Consider the following 19,336-nt stretch of genomic DNA (forward strand, 5'->3'; position numbering starts at 1 on the left):
CCGCATCCGTAATCCACCAGGCGGACGGTTGAGATATTACCCTGATCAACTCAGACTAAGTGTGAGTGCAAAATTTGGGACATATTGACTGTGAAATATATCTCTACATCTACACTATTATTTGTTTTTTGTTTTGTTGAGATACACGAGCGCCCCCTAGTGGATTTCTGACTTTACTACAACGACACCTGGAGAGTGTTTCTAAGGGTTGCAGCTGCGTATCCAACATAGTGAAGAGAAAGAATAAAAAGGGAAGTTATCCTTTATACATTTATTTAACATTTTTTCCTATTTTCTAGACTTGGTTCGATTCTTTTTTGTTATTCTAGTAGCAACCCAGGAATCTGAATGTTTATGCTTTTTTTGCTTTTTAGGTTGTGTGCTCCCCATTGTGTATATTATTTTTAATGGTCAATTTACCAAACAGCTCATTTAAATAAACAAATAGCTGAAACCACTAAATCTTACATTCATACATTTAAATAGCCTTTTTTTAAGTCAATTGCAGCCTTGATTTTTCCAGTTTGAGTTTTCAATATGTTCCCTTAGAAAGGGTTCCGCTAGCTTTGGGGGTAAACCAGAAGTAATTCCTACTTGTAGATGATATTCTTTTGACATTCACCAACCCCCTTGCATCCCCCTTCTTAATCTACTCAAATTTTTAAACAATCACATCCAAGCTTCCTACCATAACATAAATTTTTCCTAAATCTTAAATTATGAATCTAGGTTAAAAAAATTACTCGCTCTCCATACAAATAGAGAAAAGGGATAATAGACTCCTTACTAGCTGAGAATATAAGAAGAATTTGGATGGTGATTAAGAAAGATTTAGGCTAGGTTTCCACTTGGTTTTTTTTTAGCTAAAAACGCCCATAAAAACGCCAATAGCGCCACCTGGCGTTTTTTTAGTGAAAAAACGCAGCAGCCAGATGTTAGCTGTTCTTCAATAGGAAATCGCAGAATGCCATATCCACTTGGCGTTTTTCTGTTTGGCGTTTTTTCAGTCCTCTTTGGCGTTTTTCTGCTTTTTTGGGCTCTGTGGCAGTTTTTCAAAATCGCAGCATGTTGACACTCTGGCGTTTTTTGCAAGGAAATCTTGGCGTTTTTCTCCAATAGAAGTCTATGGGAGAGAAAAAACGCCATGAAAAAGCCATGTGGGTTTATTGCCTTGGCGTTTTTTCTGGCGTTTTTTCCACAGTTACAATGCAGAGGATGGACCCAGTATCTGTGTGTCCTACAAGAAATAGGCTGGAAACAAACAGTTTCACACAAAACAAAGTTCATATTGAATTCTACACCATTTGGAACAAACAAACCGACTGGACCCTCCGTGCCAAAAGCAACAGCAAACCATTTGCACCATCATTTGGGGCCAATCTTCCTAGAGGAGCAGACATTCGGAATAAAGCAGGCCTTACAAACCACAGAAAAGAGACAAAAGGGTCCGCCGGGGCGTTTAAGTAGAACTCTACCAAGTAAATGACATCAGGGGGCAGATACTTGCCATTTATCCGAATCCCTTTTAGCTGGGTGAAACTTCTAACTTGTAAAGGCTGGAAAAACTGCCTAAGGTCAAAAAAAGCAATTTCCACAGAAAGGCTAAAACGCCAGAAAAAACTCCAGAAAAAAACGCCAAAACGCAGAAAAATGCAGTGGCAGTTTTCTTGGCGTTTTTCATCAAGAAAAAAAAACGCAGGACAAAAACCCAAGTGGAAACCTAGCCTTAGAGCGATGGAACTCCTATAAAATGTCATGCATTGGCAGAACAGCTTTGATAGAAATGAATGCACTATCCAGGCTACTCTATATATTCCATACAATTCCTCTACCCCCTGCCTTTGAAAATGTCCAAGGATATAAGCACACAAAAATGTAAATGGAGACATAAATTAGCAAGGGTTCCTAGGAAAATTGTCCAACTGCAAAAGCCTATAGGACGTCTGAGAGTGGCAGACATTTCCCTGTATAACGAGGCCTCCATTGCATCACATTTGGGTGGCTCATGCAAACCCAGGGAACCTGACATGGTGAGACTTTCAAGAGTAGACTTTCAAGTAGCCCTTCTCTTCCTATGTGTTTACCTACTACAGAAGCTCTGATAAGAATGTCAGATAAATGCAGGAAGTCTAGATTATAATTCCTAAGTATGCCTATAGTGACACCTATGTGTGCTGCTGGTCATCATGCCCGATATAAGACTTACCGCATGGATAAAGAAAAGGATTCTTACACTAGGTAATTTCCCCCAGGGAGAAGAAAAATGAAGATCTACAAGATGCTTATTATGTGTACCTCCAAGTTGCTTGCATTATTAGGGGGTTTTCAAAGGTGGTAGTAGGCTAAATATCATATTTGGATACCATATCTCAATAATGTCAGATGGCATCTAAACTAAAGGTCCCTGACGACATTCAAAAGAATGTGACTACTTTAATCCATTCAGGACAGGGGGTTTTCATATCCAAGACTAGACTTTTTTCGTAATTCTTACCATTTGCTAAACCCTGATTTGCTTTTTCCATATCTGATGTACCCACACAAATTAGATATTATTTTGTTCAGAAGAAGGGCCTGCTTTTACAATAATAGAAGTGCATAAAACATAATAATTATTAGTGCTGATATGTAAAAAAAACTATACTCAAACACATTTTTTGCAATTCCACATATGGTTTCTTCTACACAGTAGGTGCCGCTACTGAACAATCACCCAATTTATGTTCAGCAACATTACTTGGTTACAGTAATACCCTACATACATCACTTTTTATGTTATAGAGGGCCACGTCCATTCCTTACACATCACCATTTATTTTATTTTTTTATTACTACTGCATTAAGGGGTTTGGGAGTAGTGAAGGTTTTTTCTTTTTCATTTATTGTTTATTTACTATGTTTTTTTCTCTCTTTTCCCTCTGACCTCTCCTGTGCTGATCACACTCCATAGCCCTACATTGCTGATCTCGATGGCTGTGATCAGACAGCAGGGGGTGCAATCAGAGATCCCAGCAGGGTCTTGACAGATCCTTCCAGCAAGTGTCAGCACATATAAATACCAGAAGGGGGGATGAACCTGTAAAGCTCATAATTGACACAGAAGAAGCTGCCCTTCTCCTCTGCGGTCTGGCTTTTCCTGTGACCCTTTTGTCTGAATGAATCACTCAGTGGCAGGGCAGTGCACCCATTAAAAGCCTGCAGGTTTCACTGAGAAAGCAGTGCAAAGGACTAGAGCTGAGTATATCGGGTGCAGGGAGACATGTTCAGCGATCACATCTCCTGCATGGCATTTAGCTGGGGGGGTGAAAGTGCATTTGGGCGATTCTGCAGAATGTCTCATGCATTTGCAAAATGGACCACACTAAAATTTCAAGGGACCTCACCGTTATCACATGCATTTATGTGCATATGACGGCTGGAGTGTGCCTTTAATACCAGGCCAACATGCTGTGGGAGAAGGGCGGTGATGTTTTGTCACAAAAGAGCAGTTTGCCCCACATGCAAGCAGGAGGCAAGTCAGGCCTCAGATATGTAAGTTTTTGGTGTGTTAACGGGGAGGGGGCAAGAAGGGGCACTTGTGACTGCAACCCCCATGATGTTGAGCACCAACATTGCTAGTTGATTATTGTGGGAAAAGTAGCCGGTAACTTTAGATTGGGCTTTGGGACGGGGAGGCACACTGTAAGTCTTTTCTGCATCTACTATAATATTCAGCAGTCATTTTGCTGGCCGAAATTCATGGAAATTATACTTATAGACTACGCACTAAGTTTCTTTGTTAACTGCAGCTCCCATTATATATCCTCTACCCAACTATTGTAAACTAAAGTTCTCATGTTGCACAGGTACATGCTGGTATGTAGCTACTACTTCCGTGATCATTTAATTTTGCTTCCCACCAGGAAACCCATCTCCTGAGCCAATAAAGGTAGGCAATGGGCAGGAAGTAAGATGCATTGGGGTAGGAGAGGGGAAAAGTGGGGAGAATATTTTGCCCCCTGGAAAAAAATCCAGGACACCTATGGCCCAGTATTTACATTAATCCATCACGGGCCCTGCTGACACCATAAAATTAGAATGTAAAATGGAGAAATTGGAAAGATGGAGAAAAAAAAGAAAAAAGGGGATGTCATGAAATCATCAGAATTAACCCTTTAATTACAAAAGGAAAATGTTGCACTGTTCTCTGATAGCAGTGCAAAAATGTTGGGAAAAAAGGAAACATTCCCAAAGACAATGTGCAACTCCCAGTAGCAATGTAAAATAAACATAACTAACTTTAAAGGATAGAACCATGAAACAAGTGCTGGTGCAGCAGGATCACACTATGGGTTGCTATGGTAATGACACCACATTTACCATCATTGTTTTCTTTATAAATAACCCACATTCCCTCTCCTACCCTGATATGGTCATTTTGTAAAGTAACACTGTAAGAGCTACATTGTGTAAATCACTGAACTTTCTTTTATTCCAGGTAACACGTTGGCCCCGGTGACTGGAAATTTTACAACGCCACATTGTATGCACCGTAACAATAAAAATAAACCTGGGCCGTCAAGGAAATCCTAGTTACTTGTTTATCTTTACACCTCACGTGTGTTAACCTCTCCAGTACAAGATTTTACTAGGATATCCCATCGATTCTACAAAGCAGAGAGCTGTAAGCGCTTGATTGCTCCCCAATTCAACTTTTATTATTATATCATATTCCGCAGACATGGAAAGAAATGTAAATACTTATATGAAAGCAGTATGCCATATACTTTTTCAAATAATTAAACAATTTTTAGTGTAACTAAAATCACTGTAGATTTTTTGTTCTCAGATGATGTCACTGAAGCCCATGGCATTTGCCTCTGCTGCAGGTCCATATGTGACATGGATCCAATTCTATCCAAAATTATGTTTTTAGGCTAATTAAGTAATAATATAAGGTGGGGGAGGGCAAAGGAATGGTTCTTTTGAAGCAGGTTGTCATGCGCGATCACTATGAAAATGTATGGAAATTTCCCACCATTCTAGAATGCAGTTCCATTTATGTGTAACTTTGATGTAACTATATAATGACCATTTGGTAATTGCATTAAAACATTTCTCAAACCTGCACAGGTTTACTTCATTGTATTGTGACTTGGTGCATAGATAAAACACACGGCAGTCTACATCCCTTCAGGTGCTGATTCCTCTGTTCCCCTCAGGAACATGTCATGTAAATTATTAATCAGGAATCACACAGGCCCTTCTTTTGTGTGTGGTGTGCACTTTATATGAAGCGGACTTCCGGTGTAAGCAATACAGTTAGTATCCTTGCTAAAGTCAAATACAATATAGACACCTGACTTAAATAAACACCTGATAGAGCTCACGTTACTGTGACAGAATAATTACCATTTACTGTCCCTTCTTAATGGACTCTCGTGTTCTTGCCCGCTACATTTAGGTGCATTTCGAAGAGATTCCCGCATTTATTCATCGCGGTTGTGCCCCTCTAAGTCCTGAGGTACAAAAGCTAGCACTATGTCCTCTGTACAAGTTGTGCCAGTCTCCACGTTCCCATAACAACATACACAGTTTTATGTTGCCAAGGAAGACACCACGGATACCTCACCCGGAAGCATTTTCTTCTACTGACCCCACATATTTTATTTCCCCTGTTCATAATAATATTTATCCGTGCGAATTCCGTGTCCTCGCGGTCTGGACCTCTCCTCATCCCACCATGCTGAAAAAGGTTAAAATATGTGACGCCAGTTGACAGGGCATGCCGATTCCATGCCCACTAAGAAGCAGCCAATCAGAGCGAGCCACGCTCCTACCGCTAGAAACTGTACATGGAAGGCAGTTATTGGCCTTCGGCAACCGAGCAGAGAGATCGAGGAAAGCATTGATTGGATAGATGGTTTGCGTGGTCAGCTACAATTGGCGGTTGTTAAATGTCCGCCCACCGGCTGGCGCAGGGAGATATTAAAGGTTTTGTGGTAGTGCAGGCGGGCACATCAGTTGGATTGGGGTAGCGGGGCTAGTGCTGTGATTCCGAGTGTAAAGCGGTGTCCGGCCACGTTTGTGGACATTTCACCATGAGGAAGCTGTGGGCTGTCGGCCTGTGCTGCCTTATACTGGCGTTTGGTGAGTGTGCTGGGGACTGAAGGGAAAGCAGTGGCTGAGCGGCTGTGATGCAGGCTTCTAGAAGCTTCCTGCCGACTCCCTCCCTACATAGAAAGAGAGAGGGGGGGATTGTTTCCTCAGAAAGCTCTAGAAACTAATGACTCTCAGTACTTACCATCGCGGACAGTAATAATACCGAGCTGTAAGCGCCTTCATAGAGACGTGTCACACGGCTTGTGCTGCTCTCCGGTGTTTGACGTATTTTTTTGCACAATGTCACTGACATGACACTGACACCTAGCTTGCACTGGCTGTGTTCTAAGGAAACCCTCCTGTGCTTTGTCTACATTGAGTGCTCGTTCTCTTATGTATAAATAAAGCTTAAATTCTGGTGCAGCATTTGATTTCCAGATCTGGCACTTCTTGGCTAATCTCAGGCCATTTTTGGCTCGTTATGTGTTTGCCGGACAGGCTTCCTCTTAGTTGTTCAGTGTAGCTCCTGGTAAAGATGTCAATGTCGTTTAGCTTGTATCTGTTTGTGCTGCATGCTTCTGGCCCCTTTTACGTCCAGCTTTTAACTAACTTTTCCTTCCCTTAATTCTACTATTCTAGAATAGTTATCTAGCGTTGTATGGATGCAGGTAGTTCATTTAATGTTCATTTCCCCACAGGTTAGCAGATTATTTTTTTTTTTGGATTTTTTTAGAATTGCCAATAGAGTACCCAGTGCTTTTTACAGCGCATACATTCAAACTGAATGATTAAGCTGAACCTATGCAAGCTTGTGATCTAGAGGGTATGAGGTGTAGGAAAGTAGTATGGAGAAGAAAGGATACATTCTGTTAGACTACAGGAACGTGAGTTGTGGACTGAAACTATGGCTCCTGTTTTAATAGTACAGTGAAAATATTCTGTAAGCAAATTATTTCAAGAACAGGTCGCGTTGGCAATGTAGGGGCCAATAGATGGGGTTGGCTGATCTTGGATTTACAGAGGCTCCTCTTGGTGGCTATTTCTTTGGTAGCCTTCACCATGTATTGTACTAGAGCAGGCTGTTTCGAATATGGAAAATTCATGCTTTCTGTCATCTGAAACCAAACCTGTGCAGTGTTAATTATTGGATTAATCCAAAATGCAGCAAAGAAAACATGTCCCGTTCGATTGTTATTTAAATCATTAGTGACGCCATCTAACGTAAAGCAAATCTCTAGAAAAGTTATTGATTAATAACTGTTACTGATTTCTAAATTGTACTCTCTGGGTTCAGATAGAGATCACCAGTCATGTAATGCAAGCTTGAGACATTCCGAATGTATAGAATTATTTCCTATGCTGTAGACAAATAGTACTCTACATTAAATTGTTCAAATTAGCTAACACATTCATCTCGTGTAGCGTCAGTGAGAGCGGAAGACGAAGTTGATGTGGACGCGACAGTTGAGGATGATCTTGGAAAGAGCAGGGAAGGATCTCGGACGGACGATGAAGTCATAAGCAGGTCAGTAACAGTCTTCTGAAATGTTTGTGATCAAGGTGTAGTTGTGCTAATTGTCAGACATGGCAATTGTTTCCTTTAATTCTGTGTTTCTCCGTCTGTTCATCTGTTTTATATATGTTGTACATTGTATAGGGAGGAGGAGGCAATTCAGATTGATGGACTCAACGCTGCTCAGATTAAGGAACTACGTGACAAATCGGAGAAGTTTGCCTTCCAGGCTGAGGTTAACAGAATGATGAAGCTGATTATCAACTCGCTTTATAAAAACAAAGAAGTGAGTAACTCTACTTTCCTGTTAATCCATCATGCTGTCGTGTATCTGTACACATTTTGATATTAAATGCACTTTTACTTTTCTTTCAGATATTCCTTAGGGAACTGATTTCAAATGCTTCTGATGCTCTTGACAAGATCAGGTTAACTTCTTTGACAGATGAAACTGCCCTTGCTGCAAACGAGGAACTAACAATAAAAATCAAGGTGAGCTTTGCAATGGAGTAATCATGTTAAAACTTAAAGGACACGCCAGTGTCCTGTGCAGTCTCTCAAACAAAATACATATTAAAGTACTCTAAGGCATACTTCAGGCTGTTAAAAAAATCTCCTTTAGCATAATCTGGAGGCCCTGTCTAGCTCTTGTGAGAGAAGGTACTGGAGCTGACTGGCAGTGAATATAGTACACGTGTGCTTTAGCTGGTAGGAAATGTGTTTAGCTCCATGGATTTTCAATATGGTCTTAGTGAGACCATTCAGCTATCGTGTGCATTAAAGTGCATATGATGGCTGGTGTGTCCCTTTAACCTGTGGACATGGTATAATTTAAGCGCGTTATTGCCATTACGTGCAAGCCTTACCTTCTGCTGGATGCGGTGAAGCTCCAATTTTTTTCATTGTGTTTTTTTTTAATATAGTGTGACAAGGAAAAGAACATGCTTCATATAACAGACACTGGCATTGGCATGACCAAGGATGAACTAGTGAAGAACTTGGGAACCATTGCCAAATCTGGGACGAGTGAATTTCTCAACAAGCTTACAGATGCCCAGGAAGATGGCCAGTCTACCTCTGAGCTAATCGGCCAGTTTGGCGTTGGTTTCTATTCTGCCTTCCTTGTTGCCGACAGGGTGATCGTGACCTCAAAGCACAACAATGACACTCAGCATATTTGGGAATCAGATTCTAATGAATTCTTTGTGACAGATGATCCCCGTGGTGACACTCTTGGCCGTGGAACAACCATAACGTAAGTTTGTCCAGTTAAATAGGCAACAAAAATTATCTTCCTGCACTACATCCCCTTGTTTGTGGGGAAAGCTGTTATAAAAGGTGCGTTTTTTGGTTTGTGGTTTTTTTCCTCCTTTTGAGGTGTGAATCTTATTCCTAAATGCATCTGATACCAGTGTTTGGTGTTACAGTAATATGTGAAACTGATATTGCAATTATTGAACATTACTGACTTTTTCACAGCCTGGTACTTAAAGAAGAAGCAACAGATTATCTTGAGCTGGACACTATCAAAAACCTTGTAAGGAAATACTCGCAGTTCATAAACTTTCCCATCTACGTTTGGAGCAGCAAGGCAAGTAAATTATTTGAACCGCTGGAAGTGTCTTTTATTTTATTACATTCTACACAAGAAACGTCTGTCATCTGTGTTTGCATAAAAAGCACTGGGTAACCCACCCTGTCACAGCCAATTGTGTTAATCCTCCAAGGTGCCCTACACCCTCTTCTCCAGAGTTTCCCTTTCTTTACAAAATAGCCCACCTATCGCACCAATGTTTCAAGTCCCTCAAAGGTAGGTTTATGGTGTAAGCAGACTCTTGCTGAATTGTGGGGGTTTTGCACTTTCCTTAAGGTTCAAAAGATACACTCTAGGCTGCCAAAACCCCCACCCACCCCCATGGCAGCCTAGAGTGTATCTTTTGAACCTTAAGGAAAGTGCAAAACCTTTAGTAGTGTAAGGTATAGTATATTATGTCTTGTGATGTGGTCATATGACCACTTATCAAACCGTGTCCCCAAGAAATGCCTTGCATAGTAAATCATTGCTTCCATTACTTTCGTATATAGTGTTTGCTATATCTCATTTGAGACAATAGCTAACTAATGTGTTATCAAATGGCTTTTCATAGACTGAAACCGTAGAGGAGCCTCTTGATGAAGATGAAGCTAAAGAGAAAGACGAGGAGACTGATGAAGAAGCTGCTGTCGAGGAGGAAGATGAAGAAAAGAAGCCCAAAACTAAAAAGGTAATGATTGAGAGCCAACGTTATACCTGAGCTCTTGGCTAGATACACGCTGAAGCTATTTAACCAAGTGAAATCTTCAATAGCAACATAAAAGAAAATTCCGATTGGTACATATTGTACTAACTTAAAACACTTTACATAGGTAGAGAAGACTGTCTGGGATTGGGAGCTCATGAATGACATCAAGCCCATCTGGCAGAGACCATCCAAAGAAGTTGAAGAAGACGAATATAAAGCTTTCTACAAATCTTTCTCGAAGGTAAATTTCCAGTTCTAGTTTTGAATATATGTATTGTAAGAAGAGCTGCGTGAACTGCTGGTGTTATAAAAATAAGTACACAATTTCTGAAATGACAAACTGCATTAACACATTATGAAATGTTTGATACACGGCTGGTCCCTGTCACAACTGGCTGTTTAATCCATTGCAATTTTTTTTATTTATTTTTTTTCCTTTTCAGGAAAGTGACGACCCCTTGGCCTACATCCATTTTACTGCTGAAGGGGAGGTCACCTTCAAGTCAATCTTATTTATCCCAACCTCTGCTCCAAGAGGTCTGTTTGATGAATATGGTTCCAAGAAGAGCGACTTTATCAAGGTATGGATTAGGGTTTTGTCTGTAAATGAGTATTTTGGAATACATCGCAGTATTTTATTTGCTAAATTTCCTGTATTTAATTTATTTTTTACAGCTCTTTGTACGCAGAGTATTTATTACTGATGACTTCCATGACATGATGCCTAAATACTTGAACTTTGTTAAGGGAGTGGTAAGTAGATTAGTTTACATATACTAATGCATGGGTTTTTGTTTCCATTTTTAATAATGGGTGTGGAAGGAAGGGGCCACAATGTTATAAAGGAGTAATTAGACCACTTGCAATGGGTGATAGCAAAGAGCTAAACTCTTAGAATACTTCTAAAAATTATATTAAATGCTTTGTAGTATCCCGAGTTTATGATGTTTTTGTCTCTTTTGTAACTTGTAGGTTGACTCAGATGATCTACCCCTTAATGTTTCCAGAGAAACACTACAGCAGCACAAATTATTAAAGGTAAGTCTCTACTTGGCTGAACAAGATAGAAACCAGCCACAAGGTGGTGTACTTGTGAAGAACAAGCACTGTCCCAAAATGAGCTAACATAGCTGTTCATATTACCATTGATGAAGGTGCATTAAACTAGATTCTGTGCAAACAGAAGAGTCTGTCAAAGTCATGTTAGATACAACTGAGGATGTAGTGTTTAAGTGAGCAGGTGTGGTTTCTGCCATGTACAATTAACACGATTCCTTTTTTTTGTTTTCTGTTTCAGGTTATCAGAAAAAAACTTGTCCGCAAGACCCTGGATATGATTAAGAAAATTGCAGAAGACCAATACAATGACAAATTCTGGAAGGAGTTTGGCACTAATGTAAAACTTGGTGTGATTGAAGACCACTCAAACCGCACTCGCTTGGCCAAGCTGCTTCGATTCCAGTCTTCTAATCACAAGACTGAATTGACAAGCTTGGAGCAGTATGTGGAAAGAATGAAGGAAAAACAGGACAAGATCTATTTCATGGCTGGATCTAGCAGAAAGGAAGTATGTATCTCTTTATTTTTTTTGGGGGGGGGGGCTGCAATTTTCACTCCTTACATGAGCTAAAATCTGTTGCTTGCTTTCAAAGGTTGATTCGTCTCCATTTGTTGAGCGGCTACTAAAGAAGGGCTATGAAGTACTGTTCTTAATTGAGCCTGTGGATGAGTACTGCGTTCAGGCTTTGCCAGAATTTGATGGCAAGAGGTTCCAGAATGTTGCCAAGGAAGGACTCAAGTTTGATGAAAGTGAGAAGGCAAAGGAGGCACGTGAGGCCATGGAGAAGGATTATGAACCACTGCTAACTTGGATGAAAGAGAAGGCACTGAAAGAACAGGTATGTATTGTGTGGTTTCCCAACCACCCACTGTCCACCTCAGTACCTTCTGTCTTTATGGCATTATTTTTTATTTATATATATATTTATTTATTTTTTTAGATTGAAAAAGCAATATTATCTCAGCGTTTAACTCAGTCACCTTGTGCACTTGTGGCCAGTCAGTATGGATGGTCTGGCAATATGGAGAGAATCATGAAGGCTCAGGCATACCAGACAGGGAAGGATATTTCCACAAAGTAAGTAACAATATTTTAAAGTTTTTGTAGCTTAAAAAATCATAACTATAGTTTTGTGTAACATTAAGTCTTGTAACCCTGTCATAGACTCTTGGGTTGGTATTCCTAAGGCTTGTGGTTAGGTATGCTTTTAAAGGACCTGAGCATTCTTGTTCATTTACCTAATCTATTGATTTATTTCAGTTACTATTCAAGCCAAAAGAAGACCCTTGAAATTAACCCAAGACATCCATTGATCAAGGATATGTTAAGACGAGTAAAGGTAAGAATAGTGTTTGGCCTGCAGAATGCCTGCATGTTACTCTTACTATTTTTCCAGACAAGTAGAATAAGCAGGATGCAAACGTCTTTCTAAACCTCACCCCACTTTCAACCAGGAAAACGAAGATGATCAGACCGTGGCAGACCTCGCAGTTGTGCTGTTAGAGACTGCGACATTACGGTCAGGCTATCAGCTGCCAGATACAAAAGGTTACAGCGAGAGAATAGAAAGAATGCTTCGCTTAAGCTTGGACATTGACCTTAACGCAAAGGTAAAAAAATATATATGTATATAATTATAAACTTGTATAGATAATACACTTTTTTCAGGTCTGAATTAGTATCAGATTAGTCACCTGAATAACAAAGTAAATGCATACAAACATTCTTGTATTCTGCACATTACTGCAGTCAACTCGGTACTGTAGAAGCAAATGTTTAAATACAGAAGCCTGAAATGTTACTCCCCCTGCTTGCTACAGAAAGTTAAATTGTTTTTGTCCCATAGGTGGAGGAAGAGCCGGAAGAGGAAGAAGTTGCTGCAGAAGAAGCTGAGCAGGACGATTCTGAAGATGTTGAGGAAGTTGATGCAGAAGATGAGGAAAAACCCACAACAGAAGAGCAAGTCGACACACAGGTCAGTGATTAAAAATGAGCACACCGGTCCAGTTAGGATTTTCACCTCTAGCGGCACCTACATAAATACTCCAACAATGCTGTTGGTTTGCAGTGTGTGTGAAGTAATTGGGGGGGGCGCGCAGGGATCACACCCATCTTTGGAAGCCTCTAGGGGCCCTTGTATGTGCAAATGCCTCAAGCTGGCTATCCAGCCACATATAACCAGTCTGGTGCCTTGCTGCATTGTACAGTTGATATATTTGGGATTTCCGAAGTGTTTATACAGTTGGATATTGCGTGTGCTCTGCAGTATTGGTGTCATGCTGGCTGGGAGGGGGGTAAAAGTTGTTTTGAATATGCTTTTTAGTTAAACAAATAATGCTAATAGTTGTGTGACGGTTCACTATGTAAACTAAAACTGACTGACTTTGTTTTGCAGGAATCCACAGATGTAAAAGATGAATTGTAATCGGCACATCAACCTGGTTAATAGGCAGGGGGGGAAGGGATTGAGGTTTATTTTTGTGTTGGGGTGGGTTTTTTAGTTTTTTGTTTTTTTTGTTTTTTTTTTTAAATAAAACATTCCTCACAAATGTAAATTTGTACTATTTATGAGTATATTGATGTAAAATCTGTTCAACTGAGTATGAATGTTCCAAAATGCCATGCCATACCTTCACCGTCCGGCTGCACGGCCCCCTGCAGGACGTATCGCAGCACTGCAAGCTAACTAACATTACTGCAACAAGTACAACTGTTCAAAGCTGTGTCTAGAAGGAAGATCCCCGCAGATGTCACTAATCCACCATCATGTTAGCTGTCAAACTAGCACTTCAACAATCTGATCTTCTGAAATGTGAAGTTGAAAAGTTATTTTGTAAATAACTAATATTTGTGGAAAACATGCACTGTTATGGAACCGATTACATTGTGGCATTTTGTAACATTTCCCTGTTACTGTTGTCAACTTCCACAACAATCCTTTCAACAATAAAGTTGTGGTGACTTTGTATCAAAGCTGGACATATTGTGCTATTTTGCTGTGGCAGTGCTATAGTATGACACACAAGTTACCTTTTCTTTAATAACCGAACTGCCAAGAACCCAACACCCTTTACCGCTGTATGCCAACCTGTATAAAGCCTAGTAATTCCGCTTATATGCTTTAGGCATTGTGCCTTTTGTGGTAACTCTTTGTAAAATCCCCTCATCCTTACTGATTTATGCACAGCTGCTCAATGTGCGATCAGCCGAGGCGCTCTCTGATGAGGAGCTCTGTAATGCACTGTTTGGGATATCTAAGGTTAGATATTAACAAGAACTTGCGTGTATATTTTCCTTAATGCAAATCAAAATCTGTATGTGTCTTCATTTCATCTGTTATAGGATGTAATGTAGAGGTGGGGAGTACTAAACAGACTCCAAAGGGGATGTTTACAGGAGTGCTGAATATACTTGACAGTTTAACGTGTACAGAACGGCTATAGGTGACGCATCCTGGTCTAGGCCGGCTCTGGGAAGGTTAGATCTCCACCAACGAACCCATTTACACTATGAATGCAGTGTGACGCAGAGTGTCGGGCTATGATGTCATACAGCTAATCGATGTTGAATCATTGATGTGCACATTTGTTTTAATAAGTACAAAGTTTGATAAGCATTCCTTTTAATAGGTAATTTGTTGTATAATACCTTTGACGTTCTTGTAGTTCAAGAACATTCTTAATTGTGTTAACCCCTTAAATGCATATTCACTGAAACCCAGAGCTTTTACATCTTTTTCTCTATTCTATTTAAGTTTCACCCTGACATTTTTAGTGTACCCCCCCCCCCCCCAAAGATTATACAAATTATTTTTTATAGGACCAACAAACCATGCATTACATGAGGAACAAATAAGAAAACCGGTCAACCTATAAGACTGCACATGAAATCTTCATCTGTGGTAGTACACAACACACCGCTGGTGTGCTGGTCAGGCATAAATTAGGGTTAAACTACACTGAGAATGATTGTGCAATATTAAGGTGTTCAGTTTCTTTAATGATGATGGGATCCATCCACTCTCCTGCGGTAATAGCACTATGGAATCTGCTGCCGCTATAAATAAGCTGTAACGTCATTTTAAGACATTTTATCAGTCAAAAATAGGCATATGGAACATAAATAATGAGGTTTCAGGCGCTAACTTCTTTCACGTTCGTCCTCTCGTGATTTCAGTCCAAGCAGTTCTGTTTTAAGTTCACCTGGCTTGGGGGGGACTTCCGGCACACTCTGAATAAAAAAAGAAATGGAACGTCATTTTATTTTCTGGAAACGCATTGGAAGATTCCTCTGGCTCCCCCCCCCCATTTATTCTCAAGCCCTAGCGATGTTTTCTATATATTTCCTGATGATGGGGGACAGATCTCAGTTATAACAATACATAGCAGTAGCGGGTATTTATATTATGTTTTAATGCTTAGATGTTAGCTTGACTTTTGCCTAATTTAAGGTAAAAGCAGCTTCAATTTCTTCTCAATAGTAATTTCACAATCTTCATTAAATCTTCCTCCTCTGTCTCAGCTCACCCTTGTAATCACTGGATTTCATGTATAAACAGATCATTCCAGATTAATCATGCGATCTACTTGGTCTCAGCAAAAGGTGATGTGAAATATGGTGCTACATCTGCCTGGCAGATGGTGCTACATATACCTTTATATATATATATATCACACAAATATCTCACTTATATATACAGTAACAGTAATTCTTACAAGGTCCGGTCTGTAATATCTGTGCACGAGCTCTGCACCTGCAAACATGGAGAGAGCGCTCGCTCCAAGCATCTTCAGATAGCGAGACCACGACACGCCAGCAGGCATCGCAGCGACAGCTTGGCAGCAGGGGAGAAAAAAAAGAACACTAAGTTTACAATACAGTTTTGGGATTCATTTTGGAACATAAATAGTTGAAGTGTGACAATTTATTATTATTATTGTTTTATATAGCACCATCAAATTCTGTAGCGCTGTACAATGGGTAGACAGGACAAAACATGTAGTATGTAATATAAATTGAGTTACAGAAACCACAGGTGAGGAGGGCCCTGCTCAGACTTACATAATAGAAGCCAAGCTTTGCTATGAATTCAGTTTCACCGGCCCGCTGGCTTGCAGCCTCTACAGTTTATCTACTAAAGGGAAAGATTTCAAGAGAGCTTGGCTTCAACTCCCTCACTTCACTATTCCTTTAGAAGGGTCAACACTGGCAAGTTTCCCTGGCAAGAAGGGCTGGCCCTTCATAATGAATACCGAAGAATGTTAAAAGCACAACAACCCTGCCAACTATCCCTTTTTGTGAGCTCCCAGCCAAAGAAAGTTACAGGAAGCCCAGTAATGATGTGCGGTAGTATCATTATATCATGATTATATATATTATTATATCATATATAAACATAGCATGGTGTGAAAAAAGAAACCAAATGTCATATTCCTGACGCTTAGAGGTTTGGGTTTTTTTTAGCAGCAGCAGCATTTCCAAATCCCCCGTGTCTTGCCTTGCATCATTTTCATACTATGCTTTGCAATAACAAGACACGTCTAATGCAATCACAGCAACCCTGCAACATAAAGCATAGAGAGGAGACACGCGTAGCGGGGACGTGATCCCGCGGATACCGTTACCATGCACGGCCACACGTAAGGGACAAAGGTAAAAAGGCTGAAACCATCCAACTTGCGAAAGCTGCACCGGATCAGACTTTTTCCTGCCAAAATTCAATCAAGCAGTAAGCTGCGGTCACCACCTCATTCTTACTGTGAAGATAATGCTTCTTTGGTGCGAACCATCACTCCTCTAATCCTAGCAAGCGGCCTCCTGTTTTCTGCGCCGTCCATCATGTCAAGGTTCCCCGTTCAAGGGAATCATATGGACTTTCAGGCTAGGTGCGCGGGAAGTTTTATCACAACAGTATTTTTTGTATTGAAATAATCTTTTTTTATCTGAACTTTTGAAACACCAAAAAGGCCATGGTGGAACCAGGTCCCCTAGAGGTCCCAGTTTTTCTGGGGGGAAGTTAGGTAGCTCTTATGGGACACACCTCACTCTTGATGGTCCCTCGATGTGGGGAAGGACCAAGAAGATCCAGCCTTTCCAAAGCCGCCTGGCCAGAGCGGGAGGGAAGGGACACATATCCCTTCGGGGAACGCAGCTCCCAAAGAAAAGAAGAAGGGGATCTGGTTCCACCGTGGCCCTTAAACAGGACATGCTTTGGATGCTTGGGCACTTTCTTCACCGCAGAGCACCTCCCCCTCTGGACTTCCAAAAACCTGTATATTAATAGCTTGATGTATTCTAGCTGTGTTACCGTAGCCCAGTCTACTAGATAAACACGGCGACCGCTTATCATAGCGCCTCATGGCAGATGACTTTACTGGTGATTAAATGATCATTATGTAATGATTGATATAGCGTCATCGTATCCCGCAGCGCTGTTAATCGGAAAGGTTACCGGTGCTATTATGACTTTATTAAACCCTATGCCAACCGCATAACTAATGAGTCAGAATTAAAATCCTACTTTTTTTCCCCCAGACCCAAATCTGTACCTACTCAACAAATCGCAGGATTCAGGCAGCGGGGGACTCGTGTGCTAAACGCCCTTTGCCAGGTTTCAGGGCTTAAGCCATACTGATATTGGGGTTTATTCATTAAGGGAGAGCTGTGTTTCAACTCCTTGACTGCACCTGCTTAATGTATCATTAAGTCCCCTCACCCATTGATTTATGCATTATGCAGGGCTAGCTACACGTTTCATGTTAGAGAAACTTGTCAGCGTTCACCCTTCACAATAAATCTAGGAGTGAGGGAGTTCAAACCACGACTCTGCCTTTAGTGAATAAAGCCGATGGTGGGTGCCATAATGGATTAAACACTCCCCTCCGAATCTCCTTCAAGGAAAGCACCAAGCCAACTACCGATTCGATTCTCACCTTGTCAGGAAAAATCAAGCAAGCGCAGGGTAAGGGCAAGTGACGTCATGAGCCTTGTAAAGCTTGCTTCCGCCCTTACCCCACAATTGCAGTTTTAAGCAGACGTCCTCTAAACGTAAATCTACAATAACCGACTCCGCGAGCGAGTAAAATGAAATTCTAATGCTTTAGCACAGCCCTGATGACAGCACAATAGTGAATGTAAAACTCACTCTTCAGCCACTATAAGGACCATAGGTACAGGAAGTACGTCACCGAGCTCTAGGCGATAGAGTACTGTGCATTTGCTGTGTTTTGAACTATGCTTTTTTTTTAACCAACTTTAATAAGTGTTAATACGTTTTCCGAGACAGTTCGTTTTTTTTTAGGTATATATTTGCATTACAGATGCATGTTTTAGTTAATGATTAATATTTGTTTCACTAATACATTTGCTTCGTATATAGAACTAAAATACCTTCCATTACTCGTCGCTTACAAATGAACAATGGGCAGGGGACATATATAGTTAAAAAAATATTTTGGCGCCACAATAAGCTTTTGCACTTTATGGTTAACAGAACTCTAGCTAGCTCGGAAGCAGGTCTGGACACTAGTGGATCAGTACTGAAAATGCATACTAAATAAAAATCAGTATAGAGCTCATACAGAACGCACTAAAATATGAATACTGTCCTAGCGAAGATGCATATAGCGCAAACAAAGCGTGTATAAAGACAATGGACGATACACAACAGCGCCCCCTGGTACTGTAATCTGTATGCTCGCTACCAGCTCCAATGCGTGAAGGTTTTAAACGGTTATCAGCCTGCTTCATTTGAATACCCACGATGCATTGCGATCACGGTCTGCTCGATGTTTAATTGCCTATAAAGTAAGAAAAAAACACATTTTTAATGGAGAATTGATTATATTCTTACATAATTATGATTATATTTATAAAAATGAAATAATAACTGGGTTTAGTTTACTCACCATATCATTAACAAGTATTGCCTTCCGTCCGGTTGTTAGGGAACGACGTTACAAGTCATACTCTGGTTTCTCTTCAGATCGAATAAATCTTTCGCCTTTTACTAAAGATTTCCGTGGAGAGGAACAACCATGAGTTTCACTCAATTTTTTGAGGCCCAGCTTCGGCTGGGCTACCTTTATGTGACAAAAAAATAGAGCTTGTGTCATGTTGCTGTTACAAAAGATTGCTCGTAAGGTTAGTGCTTGGTTACTAAAATATCGTGTAACTTGTTCTTTAATAAAGAGACAACTGACAGGTGGAAGTAAGGTGGGATTCTAAAGTTGTAAGAACAGGTCCCTTTTCTTATGCCGTGATTGCAGTTTTTTTTGTAAATTCTGAGATTCCGTGCTTGGCTGTAAAAAAAGAAAGTAGTTGCCATGTTTTTGTCTTCACCAGTCGAGCTCTCCGATTAGATATGTGACAACTTCCTTCACCCTCGACCGGAAGGCCTGA

General features: G+C 40.5%; 1 protein-coding gene, 1 non-coding gene and 1 pseudogene across 3 annotated transcripts; 2 read left to right on the forward strand and 1 right to left on the reverse strand.

Annotated features, from left to right (window-relative positions):
- The first annotated feature begins 6,080 nt into the window (after positions 1-6,080).
- On the forward strand, positions 6,081-13,361 carry LOC149299736 (endoplasmin-like). Of its 2 annotated transcripts, none has more exons than XM_089486066.1 (18): positions 6,081-6,129; positions 7,504-7,606; positions 7,739-7,880; positions 7,970-8,086; positions 8,518-8,849; positions 9,074-9,185; positions 9,742-9,858; positions 10,001-10,117; positions 10,320-10,457; positions 10,552-10,629; positions 10,849-10,914; positions 11,174-11,443; positions 11,529-11,774; positions 11,877-12,013; positions 12,197-12,275; positions 12,391-12,546; positions 12,783-12,911; positions 13,332-13,361. In XM_089486066.1, the coding sequence occupies exons 1-18, from the start codon at positions 6,081-6,083 to the stop codon at positions 13,359-13,361; spliced, it is 2,418 nt and encodes an 805-aa protein (XP_089342192.1). The 2 variants fall into 2 exon arrangements, with proteins under 2 accessions (XP_089342192.1, XP_089342193.1); XM_089486067.1 differs by having other exon boundaries at positions 12,783-12,899.
- A 1,715-nt stretch (positions 13,362-15,076) lies between these two features.
- LOC149299737 (ubiquinol-cytochrome-c reductase complex assembly factor 6 pseudogene) lies at positions 15,077-15,759 on the reverse strand (annotated as a pseudogene).
- Positions 15,760-18,900: 3,141 nt separating this feature from the next.
- Positions 18,901-19,015, forward strand: LOC149299738 (U5 spliceosomal RNA). The gene has a single exon (XR_016272363.1). It is a non-coding gene; the product is annotated as a U5 spliceosomal RNA (small nuclear RNA).
- The last annotated feature ends 321 nt before the right edge of the window (positions 19,016-19,336 follow it).

This window comes from Sceloporus occidentalis, unplaced genomic scaffold, assembly GCF_023333645.1.
Source record: "Sceloporus occidentalis isolate IW3139 unplaced genomic scaffold, rSceOcc1.0.p SCAF_28, whole genome shotgun sequence".
NCBI classification, from domain to species: domain Eukaryota; kingdom Metazoa; phylum Chordata; class Lepidosauria; order Squamata; family Phrynosomatidae; genus Sceloporus; species Sceloporus occidentalis.

Bases quoted from the DNA above. Each gene is read 5' to 3' on its own strand.
- LOC149299736 (XM_089486066.1), top strand. From the start codon at position 6,081: ATGAGGAAGCTGTGGGCTGTCGGCCTGTGCTGCCTTATACTGGCGTTT. The intron at 6,130-7,503 runs GTGAGTGTGCTG...CATCTCGTGTAG, and splicing joins CTGCCTTATACTGGCGTTTG to CGTCAGTGAGAGCGGAAGAC. The intron at 12,912-13,331 runs GTCAGTGATTAA...TTTGTTTTGCAG, and splicing joins AAGAGCAAGTCGACACACAG to GAATCCACAGATGTAAAAGA.